The 23,261-nt window shown below is 41.8% G+C and overlaps 1 protein-coding gene across 1 annotated transcript; it reads right to left on the minus strand.

The window, feature by feature from the left end:
* Positions 1-235: 235 nt before the first annotated feature.
* On the minus strand, positions 236-19,619 carry clpxa (caseinolytic mitochondrial matrix peptidase chaperone subunit Xa). The gene is made up of 14 exons (XM_052516007.1): positions 19,357-19,619; positions 18,837-19,096; positions 18,153-18,307; positions 17,536-17,656; positions 16,701-16,855; positions 14,189-14,351; positions 12,570-12,743; positions 11,565-11,729; positions 10,816-10,904; positions 9,981-10,145; positions 6,404-6,706; positions 4,758-4,850; positions 4,491-4,597; positions 236-2,090 (listed from the first exon to the last, which is right to left on the minus strand). Exons 2-14 carry the CDS (start codon positions 18,886-18,888, stop codon positions 2,003-2,005), a joined length of 1,830 nt encoding a protein of 609 aa, XP_052371967.1. The 5' UTR covers positions 18,889-19,096; positions 19,357-19,619; the 3' UTR covers positions 236-2,002.
* Between the last annotated feature and the right edge of the window lie 3,642 nt (positions 19,620-23,261).

Raw genomic sequence — 23,261 nt, forward strand, 5'->3', positions numbered from 1 at the left:
CTCCCCACTGTATATCTAATAATATAAATATCTAATAATATAAATATTTACTCAGACAGCCCAATTCGGATCTTTTTCCACTAATTTGCAAAATATCAAGATTGGGCTGCCTGTGTAACCGCAGCCTATAAAAACTGATGAGGGTGCATGTTTTTGGGTGGCTTGGACTAAATAAACCCACCAGGACTGAAGAACACTGGACAACTATAGTTCATCAAACAACCTCTGAACACTCTTAAGTGATTAATATATTTATTAAAGTCTCACATTTACATAAGTTCATAACTATTCAGAGCAAAATAGGGTTGCTGCCACACAGATGGCATCAGTTCTGATGGACTGTACATCACACAATTGCCCAACTCTAAATCAAGACCTTATGCTGTGTTCATAACCAAGTGGGAAGGTGTTATTTACCACATACAAAACCTACTTGAACGCCCCTCCAACTGGTAATTACTAGTAGGAAACTCATATATCATTCCTGAGCGGCAACTTCTCCCACATGTTGACCTCTGATGTCACCCACTAAGGAAATTACCTCGATAACAGCATTTTAGGCAGTTACATGCAGTAAAACATTATTTATAAAAAGCTATCTATTAATGTTTTTGAACACATATGTTTACAAGCATGATAGCTGTACTTTTAGTTTATGATTGACGCAGCTTGTTTGCCATTAGCCAATCAGCGTTTCTCAATGAGTTCAAAGCATGTGAATGCATCCAACTGATATTTACGACTTCACAGCTGGTAATTACCACCTTCCCACTCGGTTATGAACGCAACATAAGCTCCAAGATAAAGTCCCTGTGTAGATTTGAAAGGTTTGGATGGGTGTAACCAACATCACAGAAACCCATAAGAGAAAGACTAAACTGTTACCATATTGCTAACACCCATCAAATCTTCTGAGATCTACACAGGTGCCTAGGGGTTAGGGTCTAAGGGTCAACGTGGAATTGAGCAAATTATCTAGATTCTAGGCCCATACTGTCTGAGATTTCTAAATGTTATATCTGTATATAAAGTGTACAAAAAAGCCCAGCTTCTTTTAAAGAAACTGCATTGAATGAACAGTTTCTCAGTGTATAGTGTTGAGCAAATCAGACAATGCATTTCTAAAGACTAGTATGTTTTCATTTAAAAACACCAGTGATGTCATGGCTTCATTAAATGTGTAGGTAGTTCTAAACGGTTCCATAAAGAAACGTCAAAAACAACCACAATGGGAAAATGTGCTGAAAATGTGACATTATCAAAGCTGATTGGGATCAATTTAAGTCACCCCCCTATCTCGACCCCAGATATCTTACACGTTTCATCTCATACATGGCATACTAACTGTACATACAGTATACTAGTAATCCCAGTGTTGGATATTTGAAATCCACCACAGAGCAGCCAAGCTGATCTTTTTTGAAAAGGTTAACAATTTGACTATAAATACTTGTTCTGTAAAGAACGCTGGTTTCTATGACCTGGCTGACCTCGTCAGAGTTGTGAAGAAACAAAATGGCTTCCTAAATTACATCAGAAAGACATGGTGCTTAAAACAAGTATCCTATATTTACCTTAATCCTTGACTGTCAAAAATAAAATGGTGTCAAAACAAAATAAGAGAAAATAGATTTTGGACTTGATACAATCCATTTCCATTAAGGTTTCCCAAACAAGTACTTATCACAAAGAGACACTAGCTACTTTATGAGAAAAAGTAAAAGTATCTTTACATTTAAACAGGATAATGTTCTTTCTCCTTTTCTCTCTCTCTGGGAAAGATGGGTAGAGAATACTTGGTTAATGTTAATTAAACCTTTGCAACAATTTGGGAACAAACTTTTTCCGATGTATGAAATTGCATAACCTACATCATCATGATCAACACTGATGTAATTCAGATGTGATAATTCCATTTGAAGTTACAATAATGGTATTTGTAAAATGCCATAGCTTATTAAATCGAAATGGCAATTTCTGAAGTTCCATTTTGGACTGTTTGTTAGTTGTTGGCTGCATCCGCCTGCCTTGGCCAGCTCTCCTCCTCTATCCCAGAGTCATACTCCTCCTCAGACTCTTTAGCAGGTGCTCTGGAGACACACAAAAAAATATTAAATTCTGCTGCAAATAAATGAAAAGTCATGGTAAAAAACTGTATTTTCAATTAAATTGCTGTGAAACCACACCATATAAGATTTGCATGGGTCCTCAGATCCTCAAAAGGTTCTACAGCTGCACCACCGAGAGCATCCTGGTTGCTTCACTGACTGGTATGGCAACTGCTCGGCCTCTGACAGTAAGGCACTACAAAGGCTAGTGCGTACGGCCCAGTACATCACTGGAGCCAAGCATCCTGCCATCCAGGACCTCTATACCAGGCGGTGTCAGAGGAAGGCCCTAAAAATTGTCAAAGACTCCAGCCACACTAGTGTTGGGGAATAATCAGAATTGGTTGGTAACATAGGTAAGATGTTTTATATTCATCATATGTTTGTAAGTTACTTCTCATCAGAATGTTATTTTTGTATAATACTGTGGCGGGGTTGCAGTATCTGTTCTATGTCAAGACTAAGTTGCTTGGGCCGGAGAAAGGGGAGAGGTCAAGCGTGTATCTCTTGGCTCCACAATGTCTGTGTGCCAGTCAGTCTGTCTCTGTGATCTTGTCAAGATAGGATGGATTTGATATATGCCTGTTGATATGGAGGATTGGTTTATGGTTCTGAGTTTGAGAAAATAACATAGTTTAGGAGACAAAGCTGAACGATTTATTATGTCTATGCTGTCTGACTATGTGTGTTTCTTTGCTATTAAAGGATCTCAGCTGCAATGTGTAAGGGACTCTCAGAGAATTCATTGATAGACACTGAATTGATCTGAGAGTCACAGGGTTGTGATAGAGCTCATATAATTAAAAATGGACTTTGTGATAACTAACTCTGACTTGTGTGTGATTTGCTCTCATGATTTGGTAAATAGAGGAAATTTCCACTACACTAGTCATAGACTGTTCTCTCTGCTGCCGCACGGCAAGCGGTACCTGAGCGCCATGTCTAGGTCCAAGAGGCTTCTAAACAGCCTCTACCTCCAAGCCATAAGAGTCCTGAACATCTAATCAAATGACTACCCAGACTATTTGCATTGCCCCCCTCCCCCCCTGTTACACCACTGCTACTCTCTGTTATTGCCTATGCATTGTCACTTTAATAACTCTACCTACATGTACATATTACCTCAATTACCTCAACTAACAGGTGCCCCTGCACATTGACTCTGTACTGGTACCCCCTGTATATACAGTTGCAAGAAAAAGTATGTGAGCCCTTTGGAATTACCTGGATTTCTGCATAAATTAGTCATAAAATTCGATTCTTACTCGTATTTTTCAAACTGCATTGTTGGTTAGGGGCTTGTAAGTAAGCTGTTGTATTCGGCGCATGTCACTAATACAATTTGATATAGAATTTTTCAATACGCTATTCAAGTGGATGTGTCACACGTCCAAATGTATTATTATTATTGGAGAATTGTCATGGCTGTTTGAGGCCTTAAACAGCAATCTGGTTTCTAGCAAAGAGAGTAAATAAAGTAGCTAACAAGTTGGCCAACTACCTCGCTAGGATTATTTAAGTTAGTTAGCTACCGGTCCTGCTGCCCTTTACTAGCTACTTCTGCTTCATGCCTCCAAAAATGACTAGTTCTCCAGTAAGGTTTCCATTTTGACGACTGTTACTTACGCCATACCCAAACCGGCCGGGCGCTTGCACCATCGTGCGCAAATTGATTTTGTCCCTCCACATCAAACGCGATCATGATACGCAGGTTGAAATATTAAAACAAACTCTGAACCAATTATATTAATTTGGGGACAGGTCAAAAAGCATGAAACATTTATGGCAATTTTTCTAGCTAGCTTGCAGTTAATTTGTCATATTTAGCTAGCTTGCCGTTTCTAGCTAATTTGTCCTGGGATATAAACGTTGAGTTGTTATTTTACCTGAAATGCACAAGGTCCTCTACTCCGACAATTAATCCACACATAAAATGGTCAACCGAATAATTTCTAGTCATCTCTCCTCCTTCCAGGCTTTTTCTTCTTTGGACTTTATGACGATTGATATCTAACTTCCATAGTTACCATGATGACCGACCGAACTCAGTTCATCTTTCAATCACCCACGTGGGTATAACCAATGAGGAGACGGCACGTGGGTATCTGCTTCTATAAACCAATGAGGAGATAGGAGAGGCAGGACTTCCACCGCGTTCAGCGTTACAAATAAAACTGACTTCTATTTTAGCGCTTGGTAATGCAGACGCACATTGGCGCCCGCAAGCTGTGTGGATGCAATAATTGAATAACATGTATGTTTAAATTTATTTTGCAACACTCACGCACATGACGTGAGCGGAGTGGTCAGCATGTTACTTATACACTTTAATACTATATTGTCCCCAATCGAGTTGAGTCTCTGGTAATTATGAATACTTACTTTACATACACAGGCACTGATTTCCCTTGGACCACGTCTTCGTTCAGCTCAACAGCCATGATGTCTGAGTGTGGCACTTCAAACATGGGTTCAAGAAGCAATTTTTCCTTAAAAGACGAGAGAAGGAATATTACTCGCCACCATCAAAGGTTTAAGATGTACATTTCAAAATGCATGTAAAACAATTATATTTCATATTCTTAAATATACATTTAAAAATGTAAATCACAATTTATACATTTCAAAATATATATTGGAGGTGCCTACCATAATGGACCTTAGCCCACGAGCACCGGTCTTCCTTTCCAAAGCCAACCTGGCGATGGCTCTCAAGGCATCTGGAGTTACATTCAGTTCACACTGGAATGAGATTAAGGTAATAAAAGTGTTAATGAAATCATCACACACACAAAGACATCAGAACCTACAGATGTATATACACAGACACTAGTGTCTGCACATCCAAACACAGATAAATACAGGAAAGTACGCACACCCTTCCTCCTCCCCACACCACCTCCCCTCCTGAAAGACCTTGTCCATGCTGAACAGGGTCTGGTACTGGGGGATGACGGCGTTACTACTACTACTACTATCACAGCTACTTATATTACTACTACTATTACTACTACTGCTGCTGCTGCTACTACTACTACTTATATTACTACTACTATCACTACTAATGCTACTATTACAACTGCTGCTACAACGACTACTACTATTCCTGCTACTACTATTCCTGCTACTACAACTGCTGGTACGACTACTACTACTACTATTCCCGCTACTACAACTGCTACAAATACTACTGATCCTACTACTACTAATACCACTGATCCTACTACTACAACTGCTGCTACTACCATCACTGCTACTACTGCTACTTATATCACAACTACCATTACTACTGCTATTGTGCTATTGCAACGGCTGCTATTCATACAACTGCTGATACTACTACTACTACAACTACTGCTACTACTGCTGGTACTACTACTGATACTACTGATAATGCTGCCGCTACTACTACTACTGATAATGCTGCTGCTACTACTATTACTACTGATACTGCAGCTACTACAACTGCTGGTACCACTACTTATATTACTACTACTGCTACTTATATCACAACTACCATTACTACTGCTATTGTGCTATTGCAACGGCTGCTATTCATACAACTGCTGATACTACTACTACTACAACTACTACTGCTGGTACTACTACTGATACTACTGATAATGCTGCTGCTACTACTATTACTACTGATACTGCAGCTACTACAACTGCTGGTACCACTACTTATATTACTACTACTGCTGCTGCTACGACTACTATCACTACTGCTACTACTGATCCTACTACTAATCCTACTACTATTGATGCTAATACTACATCTGCTGCTACTACTATCACAGCTACTACTATTGCTGCTACTATTACTACTACAACTGCTGCTATAGTACTACTGATGCTAGTACTACTACTGACACTATTACTACTACTGCTGCTACTCCTACTAATATTACTACTACTACCACCACTTCTACTACTACTTATATTACGACTACTACAACACAGTCCTTCCAGGATTTGGCAGAGATTTGTTGTGATATTTGCAGGCATATGTTTGCGTCTGTATCGACTGAATCACATTATGCTGGAAATGTGGGGTGATCGGCAGTTTTATGCAATAATATTGCAATGACTGTTTTATGTACAGAATGGCAAAATCCTGAAGGGACCGATTATTACTACTACGACTATTACTACCACCACTAACCCCACTATTACTTCTACCACCACCACCAGTAACACTAATACTTCTACTACTACTACTACTACCACCAGTAACACTAATACTTCTACTACTACTACCACCACCACTAATAATAACAATCATGAGTCTCCACCTTGTCCATGCTGAACAGGGCCTGGTACTGTGGTATGACAGCATTGCGTGGCTCCGTCAGGATCCTAACCAGGGTCTCCTCATCCAGGCTGTGCAGGGGAACCACCACAGGCAGGCGCCCCACAAACTCGGGGATCATCCCAAACTCGATGAGGTCCCGGGCCTCCACGTGCTTCAGGAGTCGGTCCTTCTCCTTGATCTCCAGCACGGCGTCCATCTCCGCTCCGCTGCTGTTGGCCAGGTCTGCGGCCGCAGCCGCCCGACGCCCCTGTCCCATATTGGACGGCGTTCCGAAGCCCAGATACTGCAGAGAGGAGGAGGGATTCAGTTAAAGAGGGACAGTTCTGCTACTATAGGCTGATGTTGGCTGATTTTGTACTTATGTTGCATTGTCTATTTTGTTATTCTTTAAACTTTTCTCCATAATAACAAAAAATATAGCGCATTCGGGAAGTATTCACATTTTCCACATTTTGCTACGTTACAGCCTGATTCTAAAATGTATTAAATAAAAAATCCTCAGCAATCTTAACACAATATCCCATAATGAGAAAGTGAAAACAGGTGGCCTGAATTCCAAGTGTCACGTCTGGAGGAAACCTGGCACCATCCCTAAGGTGAAGCATGGTGTTGGCAGCATCATGCTGTGGGGATGTTTTTCAGGGACTGGGAGACAAGTTCGGATCGAGGCAAAGGTGAACAGAGCACAGTACAGAGAGGTCCTTGATAAAAACCTGCTCCACAGCGTTCAGGATCTCAGACTGGGGTGAAGGTTCACCTTCCAACAGGACAACGACCCTAAGCACACAGCCAAGACAACCCAGGAGTGGCTTCGGGGCATGTCTCTGAATGTTCCTGAGTGGAACCCGATCAAACATCTCTGGAGAAACCTGAAAATAGCTGTGCAGCAATGCTCCCCATCTAATCTGACAGAGGTTGAGAGGATCTGCAGAGAAGAATGGGAGAAACTCCCCAAATACAGGTGTACCAAGCTTGTAACGTCATACCCAAGAAGTCTCAATGCTGAAATCGCTGCCAAAGGTGCTTCAACAAAGTACTGAGTAAAGGGTCTGAATACTTATGTAAATGTCATATCAGTTTTTTATTTGTAAAAAATGTGCAAATATTACTAAAAAACTATTTGTCATCATTGTGTGTAGATTTATAAGGGGAAAAAGAATTTAATCAATATTAGTATAAGGCTGTAACGAAACAAAATGTGGAAAAAGTCAAGGGGTCTGAATACTTTCCGAAGGCACTGTATATACATACACACAGGTGAATCTGCTATGAATGCCCAAATCTTCTTGACCGCCCCTTGAACCTTACTAATCCCACCCACATTTGCAGTCTTTTCTGACCCAAGGCTGAATCCTAACTTGAGATAGGCCTATGCACAAATAACTTGGATTTTCACGCAAATCGTGAAAGTACATTTTTACACACACCAATTTCAAGTTAGGATTGGTTCACAGTAACTGGACTGTATCAGGTTGAGAGCGTTGTAAACACAACTAAAGTTCTCCTCATTTACCTTGTAATGTCATGACGATACAGTGCCTTCAGAAAGTATTCACATCCCGTTACTTTTTACACATTTCATTGTGTTACTGCCTGAATTTAAATGGATTAAATATACTATTTGGGGTCACTGGCCTAAACACAATACTCCATAATGTCAAAGAGGAATTATGTTTTTAGAAATGTTTACAAATGAATAAAAAATGTAAAGCTGAAATGTCTTGAGTCTAAGTATTCAACCACTTTGTTATAACAAGCCTTAAGTTCAGGAGTAAAGATTTGCTTAAGAAGTCACATAATAATTTTCATGGACTCACTGTGTGTTTTGAACGACTACCACATCTCTGTGACCCACACATACAATTAACTGTAAGGTCCCAAGAAGTGAATTTGAAACAGATTCAACCACAAAGACCAGGTTTACAAATGCCTTGCAAAGAAGGGCACCTATTGTCACGTTCGTCATAACGAGAAGACCAAGGCGCAGCGTGATAAGAATACATACTTCTTTGAATGAAGAAACACTGAACATACTTCACAACCATGAAGCTATGCGACACGGGTACTGACATGCAACTACACATAGACAATAACCCACAAAATACCCAAGGAATATGGCTACATAAATATGGTCCCCAATCAGAGACAACGATAAACAGCTGCCTCTGATTGAGAACCAATCTAAGCAACCATAGACATATAAACACCTAGATATACAACGACCCCTAGACATACAAAAACCCCTAGACAATACAAAAACTACACAAGCCACCCTCATCACACCCTGACCTAACCAAAATAATAAAGAAAACAAAGATAACTAAGGTCAGGGCGTGACACCTATTGATAGATGGGTGAAGAAAAGCAGACATTGAATAGCTCTATGAGCATGGTGAAGTTATTAATTACACGTTGGATAGTGTATCAATACACCCAGTCCATACAAAGACACAGGCGTCCTTCCTAACTCAGTTGCCATAGAGGAAGGAAACCTCCCAGGGATTTCACCATGAGGCCAATGGTGACTTTAAAACAGTAACAGAGTTTAATGGCTGTGATAGGAGAAAACTCAGGATGGATCAACATTCATTATAGTGATTCCACAACACTAACCTAATTGCTTGTAATCATTAAGGACTGGGGAGTTTTTCGGGATAAAAAATTTAAGGAATGGAGCTAAGCACATGCAAAATCTTAGAGGAAAACCTGGTTCAGTCTGCTTTCCACCAGACACTCTGAGATTAATTGACCTTTCAGCAGGACAATAACCTAAAACACATGGCTAAATCTGGAGTTGCTTACCAAGAAGACAGTGAATGTTCTTCAGTGGCCGAGTTGTAGATTTGACTTAAATGCACTTAAAAAATGAGAAAGCGAAGAACTGAAAATAGTTTCTAGCAATGATCAGCAACCAATTTGACAGAGCTTGAGGAATTTCTAAAATAATAATGGGCAAATGTTGCATAATCCAAGTGTGGAAGGTGCTTCTACAAAGTATTGACTCAGAGGTGTGAATACTTATGTAAATTAGATATTTCTGTATTTAACTGTAAATCAAATTTGCTAACATTTCTAATAAACACTTTTCCCACTTTTTTAAATTATGGGGAATTGTGTGCAGATGGGTGAGAGAAAAATATATATTTAATCCATTTTGAATTCAGGCTGTAACAACAAAATGTGGAATAAATCAAGGGGTATGAATACTTTCTGAAGGCACATGATCAAAGAGCTTCAGTGTCCAGGATACACTGATTCAGTGCAATATCACTTATGGTAACACCAAAACCCCTGCACTTACAAATGCAACCTTGCCACAAAATGAAGGGTCTGTCTGAAATATCAGCCTCCTTATCTAGTCTAGTATAGTACATTTGGCCAGAGCCACACAGGGACGGCAGCCTAGTTTCATTCTGTATTGACTGTTATTTGTGTACAGTTTTTTATTGTATGAACCACTCCACCAGAAATTCCTTTACAGAAAAAGTAGTTATTAAACATTTGAAATTCAATTTAAATCAAATTTGGAATTAAAATGTTGACATTGAAATGTTTACCTTTTCACACTTCCTCATGCTGATGATCCGGTCCAGGCCGTTGAAGGCACCGGAGGCCACAAACAGGATGTTGGTGGTGTCCACCTGGACCGTCTCACCTCTCAGCTTCCTGGAGTTCTTCTCTGGGACGTTGATGATAGTACCCTCCAGGAGTTTGAGTAGACCCTACCAAACGACCACCAAACAGAGGACATTATAAGACACACACAATGTACAATAACCCAGTGTTTCCTAAACCTCTTCTCAACCTCTTCCAAACCTATAAATGTTTTTGCACCAGGAGAAATTCTCTCATTACCTCTCCTCATACTTGAACATCTTTGCCCTAGTCATTTCTGGGCGATCAAACATGCGTCTAGAGCAAATATTGCGAAGGGAGGCAACAGCCAAGATGGTGGAAGGGTAATGAGGGAATTTATCACATGGTGTTAACATGTTTTATTTATTTTTTACTTTTGATTTAACTCAGAGCATTTTTGGATTGTCTGAGTTTCAAGGGCAACTAGCCACTGAAAGTTATAAGACACAAGACACTATTTTCCAAATAGACAATTAAGGAAGTATCGCCAAGTAAAGTTTGGATGGGAAACCACTGTAACAGGTATGTATGATCCCATGTTGGAATCCTTATGGGAGATCAACAAGTCAACAAGTGTGTTTTTTTACAGACAATGCGGTGAAAGGTCAAGGAAATCTGTTATGAAGCCAGAATCTACAGGTTTTATAACCGACAGGGCAAACAGTGTTCATGACAGGGCTGTACTGCCTGACAGATCTACATATCTATAAATAATCAAACCACTATAATATCTATCTATACACAGTATACACTGACCTGCTGTACTCCCTCACCCCCCACGTCTCGTAACTGGTGGATTCCGGGCACACTGCCAATCTTATCCACCTCATCCAGGAACACGATGCCTGCGAGGGCCAATCAGTGAAGAGAACGAGAACCAATCACCGTTCAGAGTGAGTTAGCATACAGTATATCAACATTTTTACCACACAAGAATATTTTGCTTCACCTTGGTTTGTCACACATGCAATATATATGTTGCACAGCAGTCATGAAAAATGTCTCTCTTTTCTATCTTTAAAGGTACAATAGGAAGAAATCACTCCACCATTTCCTGGTTACTAAAGTTCTAATGGTTCTAATGGTTCGCTTAATTTCAGTGTATGCGACAAAATAAGTATTGAATAGTGTAGAGCATCATTGTACCATCTAAACCACTAAGACATATATTTTCAATAACTAAAAATATATATTTTTTCAGATGTTTGAAGATGGTATACAAAACTAGTAAAACGAGCAAAAACTGGAAGCACAGGAAAATAGCACACATAGAATGGATCTACCGCTTCTCAGACATACTTTCAATGAGAATGACAGATCTATAACATTTCTATGTGCATTTGGTCGGGTCATCAAAACAGCTGCCTACTGTGCCTTTAATTCAGATATTTATTTTGTGCTTAAAGTACACTACTTGATAAGATAGTCATACTGATGTCACATGTCACACACAACCACAGACATTCACATACACAAGCAAGTAAGTAACACATTATAGCATATACCTTGTTGTGCTTTCTCAACAGAGTTGTTGGCGTCTTGGAGGAGCTTGGCCACCACAGACTCAATGTCTTCGCCCACATAGCCTGCCTGGGTTAGCGTGGTGCAGTCACAGATGGCGAAGGGCACATCCAGGCACCTAGCCAGTGTCTGGGCTAAGAGGGTTTTACCTGCAATATGGATATCAATCAATGTCAGGCAATAGGAAATACCAACACATCCATTTGACAACTTTTGTTTAAAGGAATACTACACTAAAAAAGCTTTGTGTTAAAGAGATACTTCAGGATATTTTGGCCCTTTATATACTTCCCCAGAGAGATGAACTCATGGATACCATTTTTATGTCTCTGCGTGCAGTTTGAAGGAAGTTGCTAACTAGCGCAATCACAACAAACGGTGCATGTCAGCAGTCAGCTATTCTAGAGTCCTTTCAGTACAGAGCAAAATGTGTCATGATGATGACTTTGAGTGTAGTATTGCTTTAATGCAATTTGTGTTTCCTGTAATATAGATATGAAAGCCAAGAATCCGATTACAACTTATTTTGTATGTGTTTTGTTTGACCCCTCTTGGGAACTCGTAAAAGACTACGTACGACTACGCAACAGATGGCATTCATGGTTGTAAAAATAGATGTTAGCGTATAGCAATTGACTTTAGAGTCATGTCAGAAATCGTGACAGTAATGCCATCTGTAATGCCATAACTGTGTCACCTTATGCAGAGCAGTGCAGGGTGAATTCAGGCCCTTGGCGCAACTCTTACCGTCCGTGTCATAACTGTGTAAAGTCAGTTTCCATCCACCCTTATGAGCATTTATGACAACTGCTACTGTATGTTATTACTACCCTACGCAGGCCTTATGACAGTGTAGGGCCAATTAAAGAGCTGACCCAATGACAAACTGTTTAATCACAGAGGGACACAGGAGACTCTGCTCAAAGTAGTACACTATAGTAGAAAAATACTTCCCTTATAGATCGTGCTCCAATTCTTCCAAAGCTCACCTGATCCGGTGGGTCCCAGCAGCACGATGTTGCTCTTCTCCAGTTTGATGTTGGCGTGGTGAGAGTCGAGCACCTCACCCCCCCTCTTCTCTTGGGCAGGCTGCTGGCTCTGCTGCTGCACTGACGCACCCAGCGCATTGCCATGGGGATTGATCCCAGCGATCTGCAGCAACTCTGAAAGAACAGACAGAGAGGAGGTAAAGAAAGGGAGGGAATGGAGAGGCAAGGGGGGAGAGAGAGAGGTCAGCTAGGAATGTAGTGCGCTATATAGGGAATAAGGGTGTTGTGTAGAGATACTGTGAGAGTGAATAAATATTGGACTAAGGCAGTGTATTGTTACTGTGTGGAGAGATATATATACCATGTGCATGATTAACAACAAGGTTACTAGGCCACTATCTGTCTGTCTGTATTTCTGTTTGATTGTCTTTGTCTGTCTGTATTTGGCCACCTTATCTGTCTGTCTGTCTGTCTGTCTGTCTGTCTGTCTGTCTGTCTGTCTGTCTGTCTGTCTGTCTGTCTGACTGACTGTCTAACAAATGTCCTGTTCAAACAGGACTTTGGGCTAATGGGGCGACAGGAAGCCTAGTGGTTAGTGCGTTGGGCTAATAACCGAAAGGTTGCAAGGTCAAATCCCTGAGCTGACAAGGAAAAAATCTGTCGTTCTGGCCCTGAACAAGGCAGTTAACCCACTGTTCCTAGGCCGTCATTGAAAATAAGAATTTGTTCTTAACTGACTTGCCTAGTTAAATAAAGGTTTTTTTAAAAAGTGTAAAAACCTTAAAGTAACTGTCCAGTGAAAAGCTCCCTTTTAAAAGTTCATATTCTTAACTCATACCCAAATAATGTTGTTGACTCATCATATACTCGTATTAGCGGCCAAAGCATAAATTGGAGAAAAAACACTTAAAAACACCTCAAACTTTTATCTCAAACAAACCATTTTAAAAATGTTGCTATTTCCTTATATAGAGGAGGATTTCATCAAGCTGACCAATCAGCTGTCTACCCACATGAACATTTCTTATGACCGGTATACGCCATTCTGTTGTTTGGGTACGCCCACACCCCTCTTAACATACTTAATTACCATTTTTGGGAAGGAAAACTATTTCACTTATATTGTAATGAATTATTGGTCATATTTGATAGGAATCGGGAAACCATGGGTCGTTACTTTAAATCCATGGATGAGGAAGGACTGCAAGAAGCCATTATACACATGCCAAACCATGGCAGAGGAGCCTGCAAGAGAACACTTAATCCTACCATTCATTCAGCTGTGATTCTGTTTTACATTACAAATGGGCTAAGGCATTTTGTTAACCTGAGTGAATGGCATGCTGTTACATTTCAAGGTGCACAGTAGAAGAAAACTGCCACTGCACTTAGTATGCATCTCGATAGTATAAAGTCGCTTCCTCTAATCTCCTCTTCTTCTTCTGCACTGATTTGAAGACATAGGAGAGCTACTCAATAGTTCCTTTCACCTGTCAAGTTCATTCACATAGGTGCAGATGGAGGAAATAAGTTGCGAGGAAGGGAGAAGGCCATTTCAGACAAATGAAATACAGAGTCAAACTGGAGATAGACAGCTCAGGGATTGGCACAGTACCAACCTCGTGGAGTAAGGGAGGCCTGCTTCTCCACCTCTGCCTGTGGCTTGGTGCCCGCTCCCGGAAGGTTATTGTAGATGCGCTTGTAGTGGTTGTAAACAGCCACCGCCAGCACTTTCTTTGCATAGGACTGCCCAACAACGTACTTATCCAGGTAGGCATAGATCTGAAAGACAATTTGGTAACACTTTACATAAAGCATAATGCATGATGCAGTTATAATGCATTACAAGACTTATCATAAGCATCAATGACTCTCCTTACAATGTCACATTATAATAATCTTATAATGATCCTAAAAGAACAGCCATTTTGAGTCAGTTGAAAATGTCCCACATACAGTGAAAAAAACATATTATAAGCCTTATAATAAGACATTCATTATAAAGGCTCATACAAGCCAATAACAAGATATAAAGCATTATATCGACAGGCTTTAAAGGGCCTATCGTTGATTTGTACATACGTTTTTGGATTTTGAATTTGAGAGTGTCTACATTTCTCCAGCCCCATTCCCCAACCATTGCTGTTTACACAAAAAAGTGCCGGGATGGCCGCATTGTTGTTGTTTGAATCCCAGATTGCCCCAGTAAGTAAAGTGTTATGTAAAATGTTACCAATAAGTTCTGCAGACAGTTTATAGACACATGTCCCTCTTTGGTACTTTTGTCGTACAATCTCTACTTGTTCTTCTTTCAGTGGTATGGCGGATGTTACAAAGCCCGGTAAGCTATAACTTAACCCGGATGACTGAACCACCCGTTGTCTGGCATACACAACAAGTGGATGTGTTGGGACATTGCAAGAGGACAGTAGCTGGAAGGGTTGAATGCAGTTGGAATGAGATGTATCAGCCTGATTTCACATTATTGTGATTATTTTGGTAACACTACTTAAAGCCTGCAAGTATAATGCATCAAGACCTGTCATAAACGTATATGATCCCTTTATAATGTCTAATAATCATCCTGATTACCATATACTTTTTAAAAGTCTGTATGTTTATTGGATAGAGAGAGATACAGGTGAAAGATAGAGGAGTGTCCTGATATAGCAGTGGGCCAGATTAGAACCCATGCTGCAGTGGTATGTGTGCACCTGAGGCAGTGGATTAGAACCCATGCTGCAGCGGTATGTGTGCACCTGAGGCAGTGGATTAGAACCCATGCTGCAGCGGTATGTGTGCACCTGAGGCAGGGGATTAGAACCCATACTGCAGCGATATGTGTGCACCTGAGGCAGTGGATTAGAACCCATGCTGCAGCGGTATGTGTGCACCTGAGGCAGCGGATTAGAACCCATGCTGCAGCGATATGTGTGCACCTGAGGCAGCGGATTAGAACCCATGCTGCAGCGGTATGTGTGCACCTGAGGCAGGGGATTAGAACCCATACTGCAGCGTTATGTGTGCACCTGAGGCAGCGGATTAGAACCCATGCTGCAGCAGTATGTGTGCACCTGAGGCAGGGGATTAGAACCCATACTGCAGCGTTATGTGTGCACCTGAGGCAGCGGATTAGAACCCATGCTGCAGCGGTATGTGTGCACCTGAGGCAGCGGATTAGAACCCATGCTGCAGCGGTATGTGTGCACCTGAGGCAGTGGATTAGAACCCATGCTGCAGCGGTATGTGTGCATCTGAGGCAGCGGATTAGAACCCATACTGCAGCGGTATGTGTGCACCTGAGGCAGCGGATTAGAACCCATGCTGCAGCGATATGTGTGCACCTGAGGCAGTGTATTAGAACCCATGCTGCAGCGATATGTGTGCACCTGAGGCAGCGGATTAGAACCCATGCTGCAGCGATATGTGTGCACCTGAGGCAGCGGATTAGAACCCATGCTGCAGCGATATGTGTGCACCTGAGGCAGTGGATTAGAACCCATGCTGCAGCGTTATGTGTGCATCTGAGGCAGTGGATTAGAACCCATGCTGCAGCGGTATGTGTGCACCTGAGGCAGGGGATTAGAACCCATGCTGCAGCGATATGTGTGCACCTGAGGCAGTGTATTAGAACCCATGCTGCAGCGGTATGTGTGCACCTGAGGCAGCGGATTAGAACCCATGCTGCAGCGATATGTGTGCACCTGAGGCAGCGGATTAGAACCCATGCTGCAGCGGTATGTGTGCATCTGAGGCAGCGGATTAGAACCCATGCTGCAGCGGTATGTGTGCACCTGAGGCAGCGGATTAGAACCCATGCTGCAGCGGTATGTGTGCACCTGAGGCAGCGGATTAGAACCCATGCTGCAGCGATATGTGTGCACCTGAGGCAGTGGATTAGAACCCATGCTGCAGCGATATGTGTGCACCTGAGGCTGTGTATTAGAACCCATGCTGCAGCGGTATGTGTGCACCTGAGGCAGCGGATTAGAACCCATGCTGCAGCGGTATGTGTGCACCTGAGGCAGCGGATTAGACCACCAGACCATCCTACTTTTCTTCTTGTCCCACTTGTTAACACTTTACTTAAAGCCTGCAGGTATAATGCATTGTAAGACTTGTCCACTATACCTTTTTAGGAGGAGGAGGAGGTTTCTGCTGGAAGGCCAGTTTGACGGCCTCGTTGGCTGCTTCCTGCTCCTTATTGAGACTCTTGCTGGAGTCGGTCTCTGACAGCACCACAAAGAAGTGATGACATTTCTCACATTTCACAAAGCGGGTTGAAGCTAGGAAGAGGGAGGGGGGAAGGATGTTATGGCACCAACTAAGCCGGATCATGATATTGCTAGTGGGGGCATAAGCACACAAACTAGACCTGTATTACACTTAGCTGCTCTGTGACAATGACCCATTTGTTACATAAGGACTTTATTTGTTAGTAACACGCAATATGTCTGACAGCTGTTGCCCAGTAGTCTGGCATTCCCTATAGATGTGTGAGCTGCACTGAGCCAGTAGATACTAGGTAAAGCAGATCAGTTGAAAGCTGGAGTAACACCATATTCTCTTAAATCCTGTCCCTTCCACATGATGTGCATGTCATTCAGACTGGTACTGGTACTTGTACATGTTATAAACCATATGTTCAATTAATTCAAATAAATTAAAAGAAAGTAAGTGTCAGGGTCACAGCACAGTTTGCTAGCCTGGGTTCCCAATCTGTTTGTGCTGTCTTGCCTACTCGTATGGTCAATTGGCATATTTTTGGTATAACAGCGACCATATAGGAGTTGGCCATACAGCACAAACAGATCTGGGACCAGGCTAACAGTTTGCTGTTTGTTTCAAAGCACTTTTCAAAGCACTCAATTTCTCATAATTGAGATTTGCTCCTGTGCCAAGCTTGACCGTACACAAATCCTATCCTCTCTTGTCAATTCCTCTAGAAGAAAAGTAAAACACTTACACACAAAGGTTTCTACATGTGTGCAGGCATCTCCACACTTAGGACAGCGTAGCTGGCTGCCTCCTTTTCCGGAGCCACCAGAAGCTCCTCTTTTCCCACTTCCTGCATCACCAACTGACTTCTGTCAAGAGTGGAAGAGCAGAGAATGTAGATTAGGTACTGTAGCTCCTGCTGGGACTAGATCATTCACCATGAAGGAAGTCATGAAGATATTATAACATTCAATGAACTTTACTTATAGCCAACAGGTATTTTTTACATTATTATTTTATTTGACCTTTATTTAACTAGGTAAATCAGTTAAGAACAAATTCTAATCTTCAATGACAGCCTAGGAACAGTGGGATAACTTCCTTGTTCAGGGGAAGAATGACAGATGTTTACCTTGTCAGCTTGGGGATTCAATCTTGCAACCTTGCAACCTTTCGGTTACTAGTCCAATGCTCTAACCACTAGGCTACCTGCCTAGGCTACCACTTGGCTACCTGCCTAGGCTACTTGCCGCCCCAATGCATTATGATGTGATTGCAATTCATTGTAAGAATTGTCATCATAAGCATCCTTATAATGTCTTATTAATAGTAACAACATGTTAATAAGGCCTGATTTTGACATACCTTTCCTCCATCACCGGAGCCATCTTTGACATCTTTTGATGAAAAACATACAGATGATTCGGAGAAGGATCTCACAGGAACTCTTCTGGTTAATCGGACATCAGGTGTTCCTGGTCTGCTAATAGAAAATAACTGGACTCTGGTGGAAGAGATACCTGTGAACATACAAGCAGATTCAATCAACTGACATACTGTTAATGTACATTTTCTACATCAGCAAAGCAAACGTTGAGCATATTACTAATCAATAGATAAAAACACCTACATTTCCTCATGCGTGTCAAATATGAATGCATAAGGGGGCACGTCGCTGAAAGTTCCCCTGAACATACATGTATTCATAACATGAAAATGTTGACAAAGTATTTGGATAAATAACTAACTGTAATGCATGCTCCACCACTGTATGGTCCTTTCTTGCGTAACAACACTGTAAGTCAAGTTCACATCAGCTTAGCTAGCTTTAGCTACAAGGCTAGCAGGTAGATGTTACAGGTTACAACTTTGCAAAACAACCATGTTACCCCATTTCACATTAGTTTGCTTTTCTCAACACCTCATAATCATTATTTGTGCTGTATTTGAACATTATATGATTGTGCAACTTTCAAGCTCGCTGGCTAGAAGACTAACGTTAGCTAGCTAGCCAGCAAGTTAGCTAGCTAGCTAGCAAAATATGCTTACCTTTTTGAGAAGTTATGAACAATCTCACCGCTGATCTGCATGTGCATGACATTCTTTTATTTAAGTCGACAGAAAATATAGAAATAGGAATGTGGGGAATATCACGGAGTAATAAAAAATAACTATCCAAAGTATATGTTGACTGGCAGGCTAGCTAGCTAGCTTAGCTGGCTAACGAACCAGCAGTAGCGTTGGTAAATAGAGCACACGGTTTAGTTTAGCCAGCATTAACGAATCCAGTCTGTGTGTCTGGTCCGAACCTGTAGAAAAGGAGTTGAAAATAGGTTGTAATTATAATGCAGAACAATACCCATAATATGAATGTGTTATTATACCTGGAGACTACATCTAGTTAGAGAGCGGAGACTAGTGTGGCAGAACAATACCCATAATATGAATGTGTTATTATACCTAGAGACTACATCTAGTTAGAGAGCGGAGACTAGTGTGGCAGAACAAGAATCAAGTAACTGGACGTTCTAGCTAGCTTGCCAATAAAGTAGTCTAAACATATACTTACGATTATGCTGGCTTGAAAGCCAAACAAATACAATCATCGATGAAATGTAAATCAAATGACACTGTCATGCTGTCAATACCACAGAGGGTGCGAGTTACACAACCCTCGTGTATTTTCTTATGTGACAGTGTTCTTGAGTGATGTAACCAATGCATGGTGTTATGATGGGCCATTCAGAAGAGAGCAGAAAAAACGTATACCCTTTGTACAGTATATTGTAGATTGTAGATCTAGAACAACCAGAATAAGAGCAGTATTAAATATGACTCAGGATTCGAATACTATGGACAACCAATATTTATACTTCAAGAGAGGATGAACAGAATACACTTCCCCGTACAGCTATTATTATTGGCTTGAGCTCAAGGGCGATTCCACGCCAGGGCAAACAAAAAATATTTAGGGTATCTCAGATTTTTCTGGCAATTCTCACATAGAAACTTCACTGGGAGGAAGTACGTTTGACTTGTTTTTTTTTACATTTGTATCACAATGTATTTAATAAAAAAATATGTATCTTGATGAAAGTGGCTATTTTAGGTCTCTTTTAGACCTACAGTATATGATCTGTGAATGGTACATGATACAGTCAGACAACATATTGGTGTCATTATACTCCTTATAGTGTGCTCTAATCGTTAGCCCGCTAAGCGATTCTAGACCACATTTCACACAGAACAATACGTTTTTTGGTATTTATTTTTTTAACCTTTATTTAATTAGGCAAGTCAGGTAAGAACAAATTCTTATTTACAATGAAGGCCTACACCGGCCAAACCCGGACTTGTCCTCAACGAGGCGCGATCAGGTGGGACCCTTCTAGCCAATGAGAGGGCACCAGGGCAGCTATGCTCTGAACAACTGGCACAACTAAGTCGTTTTTCTCTTCCAAAGCTGGCGGAATGCCACATGCATCCACTTATATCAGTACATTTGTAACAGTCTAAACATTACGAAACTTCTATTAGATCAAATAAGCCATGTTATTCGACACGCTCTCATAGACCTCCATACAAAAAAGGGCTTATCTCTGATTGGGAGTCCCATAGGGCTGCGCACAACTCGCCCAGCGTCGTCCGGGTTTGGCCGGTGTCGGCCGTCATTGTAAATAAGAATTTGTCCTTAACTGACTTGCCAAATTAAATAAAGGTTAAATAAAAAAATCTCCCAAGGACAGATTTTAGGTGTAGTAAATCCTCTTGTTTTGCCTCTTCCTCTCTGACTACATTGATTTTGCATAACTGAATAAATAATTAGTGTAATAGACCAATAATGACTTAAAATGTGTGCTACAATAAGGACAACCCAAGTATGTCAGTTATATGTATATCATCAAAATCAAATCCAATTTTATTTGTCACATGCCCCGAATACAACAGGTTTAGACCGTACTGTGAAATGTTTACTTATAACCCCTTAAACCAACAATGCAGTTTAAAGAAAAATAAGAGTTAAGAAAATGTATTCGTCACTTACACAGTTTTCAGCAAAAAAGGTGCAGTTAAATGCTTTTGTGCTAGCTCACTCAACAATGCAGTACATTAATCAATAAGAACACTGAAAAGAGCCAAAAAATAACAAGTAGTAGAAGTAATAGAAGAGGTAGTGTGCATCGTAATAATGGACTGAATTTACAAGTAGTGGAATCAATAGTATATGTTAGAACAGCAGGGTTGACTGCGTGTGTGTGTGTGTGTGTGTGTGTGTGTGTGTGTGTGTGTGTGTGTGTGTGTGTGTGTGTGTGTGTGTGTGTGTGTGTGTGTGTGTGTGTGTGTGTGCGTGTGTGCGTGTGTGCATGCGTGTGTGTGTAGGTTTGTGTATAAGGGTTGTATGTGTGGGTAGTCAGTGCAAACAATTTCTAAGATACATATAGTCTCTCCGGTGTAAATAGTCTCTAAGCTGCAGGTCTGTGCAGGGAGACAGCTAAGTTTAGCTTTTCAGAAATCTGATGGCCTGGTAGTAGAAGCTGTCTCAGATCCTGTTGGTCCGAGACCCGATACTCTGATACCATTTCCCAGATGGTAACAGAGTGAACAGTCTGTGGCTCGGGTGACTGAAGTCCTTGACGATCTTTCGGGCCTCCCTCAGACACGCCTGGTGTAGATGTCATTGCTTACCGCCCCAATAGGTCCACAGACGACGCAATCGCGATCACACTACACACTGCCCTAACCCATCTGGACGAGAGGAATACCTATGTAAGAAGGCTGTTCATCGACAGTTCAGCATTTAACACCATAGTACACTCGGTCTCGACCCCACCCTGTGCAACTGGGTCCTGGACTTCCTGACGGGCCGCCCCCAGGTGGTGAGGGTAGGTAACAACATCTCCACCCCGCTGATCCTCAACACTGGGGCCCCACAAGGGTGCGTTCTCAGCCCTCTCCTGTACTCCCTGTTCACCCATGACTGCGTGGCCATGCACGCCTCCAACTCAATCATCAAGTTTGCAGACGACACTACAGTGGTAGCCTTGATTACCAACAACGATGAGACGGCCTAATGGAGGAGGTGAGGGCCCTCGGAGTGTGGTGTCAGGAAAATAACCTCACACTCAATGTCAACAAAACAAAGGAGATCGTGGACTTCAGGAAACAGCAGAGGGAGCAGCCCCCTATGCACATCGACGGGACAGTAGTGGAGAAAGTGGAAAGTTTTAAGTTCCTCGGCGTACACATCACGGACAAATGGTCCACCCACACAGACAGCGTGGTGAAGAAAGCGCAGCAGCGCCTCTTCAACCTCAGGAGGCTGAAGAAATTCGGCTTGTCACCAAAAACACTCACAAACTTTTACAGATGCACAATCGATAGCATCCTGTCGGGCTGAATCACCGCCTGGTATGGCAACTGCTCTGCCCACAACCGTAAGGCTCTCCAGAGGGTAGTGAGGTCTGCACATTGCATCACTGGGGGCAAACTACCTGCCCTCCAGGACACCTACACCACCCGATGTCACAGGAAGGCCAAAAAGATCATCAAAGACAACAACCACCCGAGCCACTGCCTGTTCACCCCGCTATCATCCAGAAGGCGAGGTCAGTACAGGTGCATCAAAGTTGGGACCGAGAGACTGAAAAACAGCTTCTATCTCAAGGCCATCAGACTGTTAAACAGCCATCACTAACATTGAGTGGCTGCTGCCAACATACTGACTCAACTCTAGCCACTTAAATAATGGAAAAATGTATGTAATAAATGTATCACTAGCCACTTTAAACAATGCCACTTTATATAATGTTTACCCTACATTACATTATATAATATACCCTACATTACTCATCTCATAAGTATATACTGTACTCTATACCATCTACTGCATCTTGCCTATGCCGTTCAGCCATCACTCATTCATGTATTTTTATGTACATATTCTTAGTCATTCCTTTACACTTGTGTGTATAAGGTCGTTGTTGTGAAATTGTTAGGTCAGATAACTTGTTAGATATTACTGCATGGTCGGAACTAGAAGCACAAGCATTTCGCTACACTCGCATTAACATCTGCTAACCATGTGTATGGGACAAATAACATTTTATTTGATTTGTCCTGGAGGGCAGGGAGCTCTCCCCCAATTATGCAGTGGGCCGGCCGCACCACTCTCTGTGGGGCCTTCCGGTTGAGGGCCGTGCAGTTGCCGTTCCAGGCGGTGGTGCAGTTGCCGTTCCAGGCGGTGGTGCAGTTGCCGTTCCAGGCGGTGGTGCAGTTGCCGTTCCAGGCGGTGGTGCAACCAGTCAAGATGTTCTCGATTGTGCAGCTATATAACTTATTTAGGATTCAATGGCCCATGCCAAATTTCTTCAGGCACCTAGGGTTGAAGAGGTGCTGCGGCACCTTTTTCACCACGATGGTGATGTGATTGGGCCATGTCTGGATCTCTGTGATGTGCACACAGAGGAACTGTAA

This window comes from Oncorhynchus keta, unplaced genomic scaffold (genome assembly GCF_023373465.1).
Source record: "Oncorhynchus keta strain PuntledgeMale-10-30-2019 unplaced genomic scaffold, Oket_V2 Un_scaffold_3531_pilon_pilon, whole genome shotgun sequence".
Lineage (NCBI taxonomy): Eukaryota > Metazoa > Chordata > Actinopteri > Salmoniformes > Salmonidae > Oncorhynchus > Oncorhynchus keta.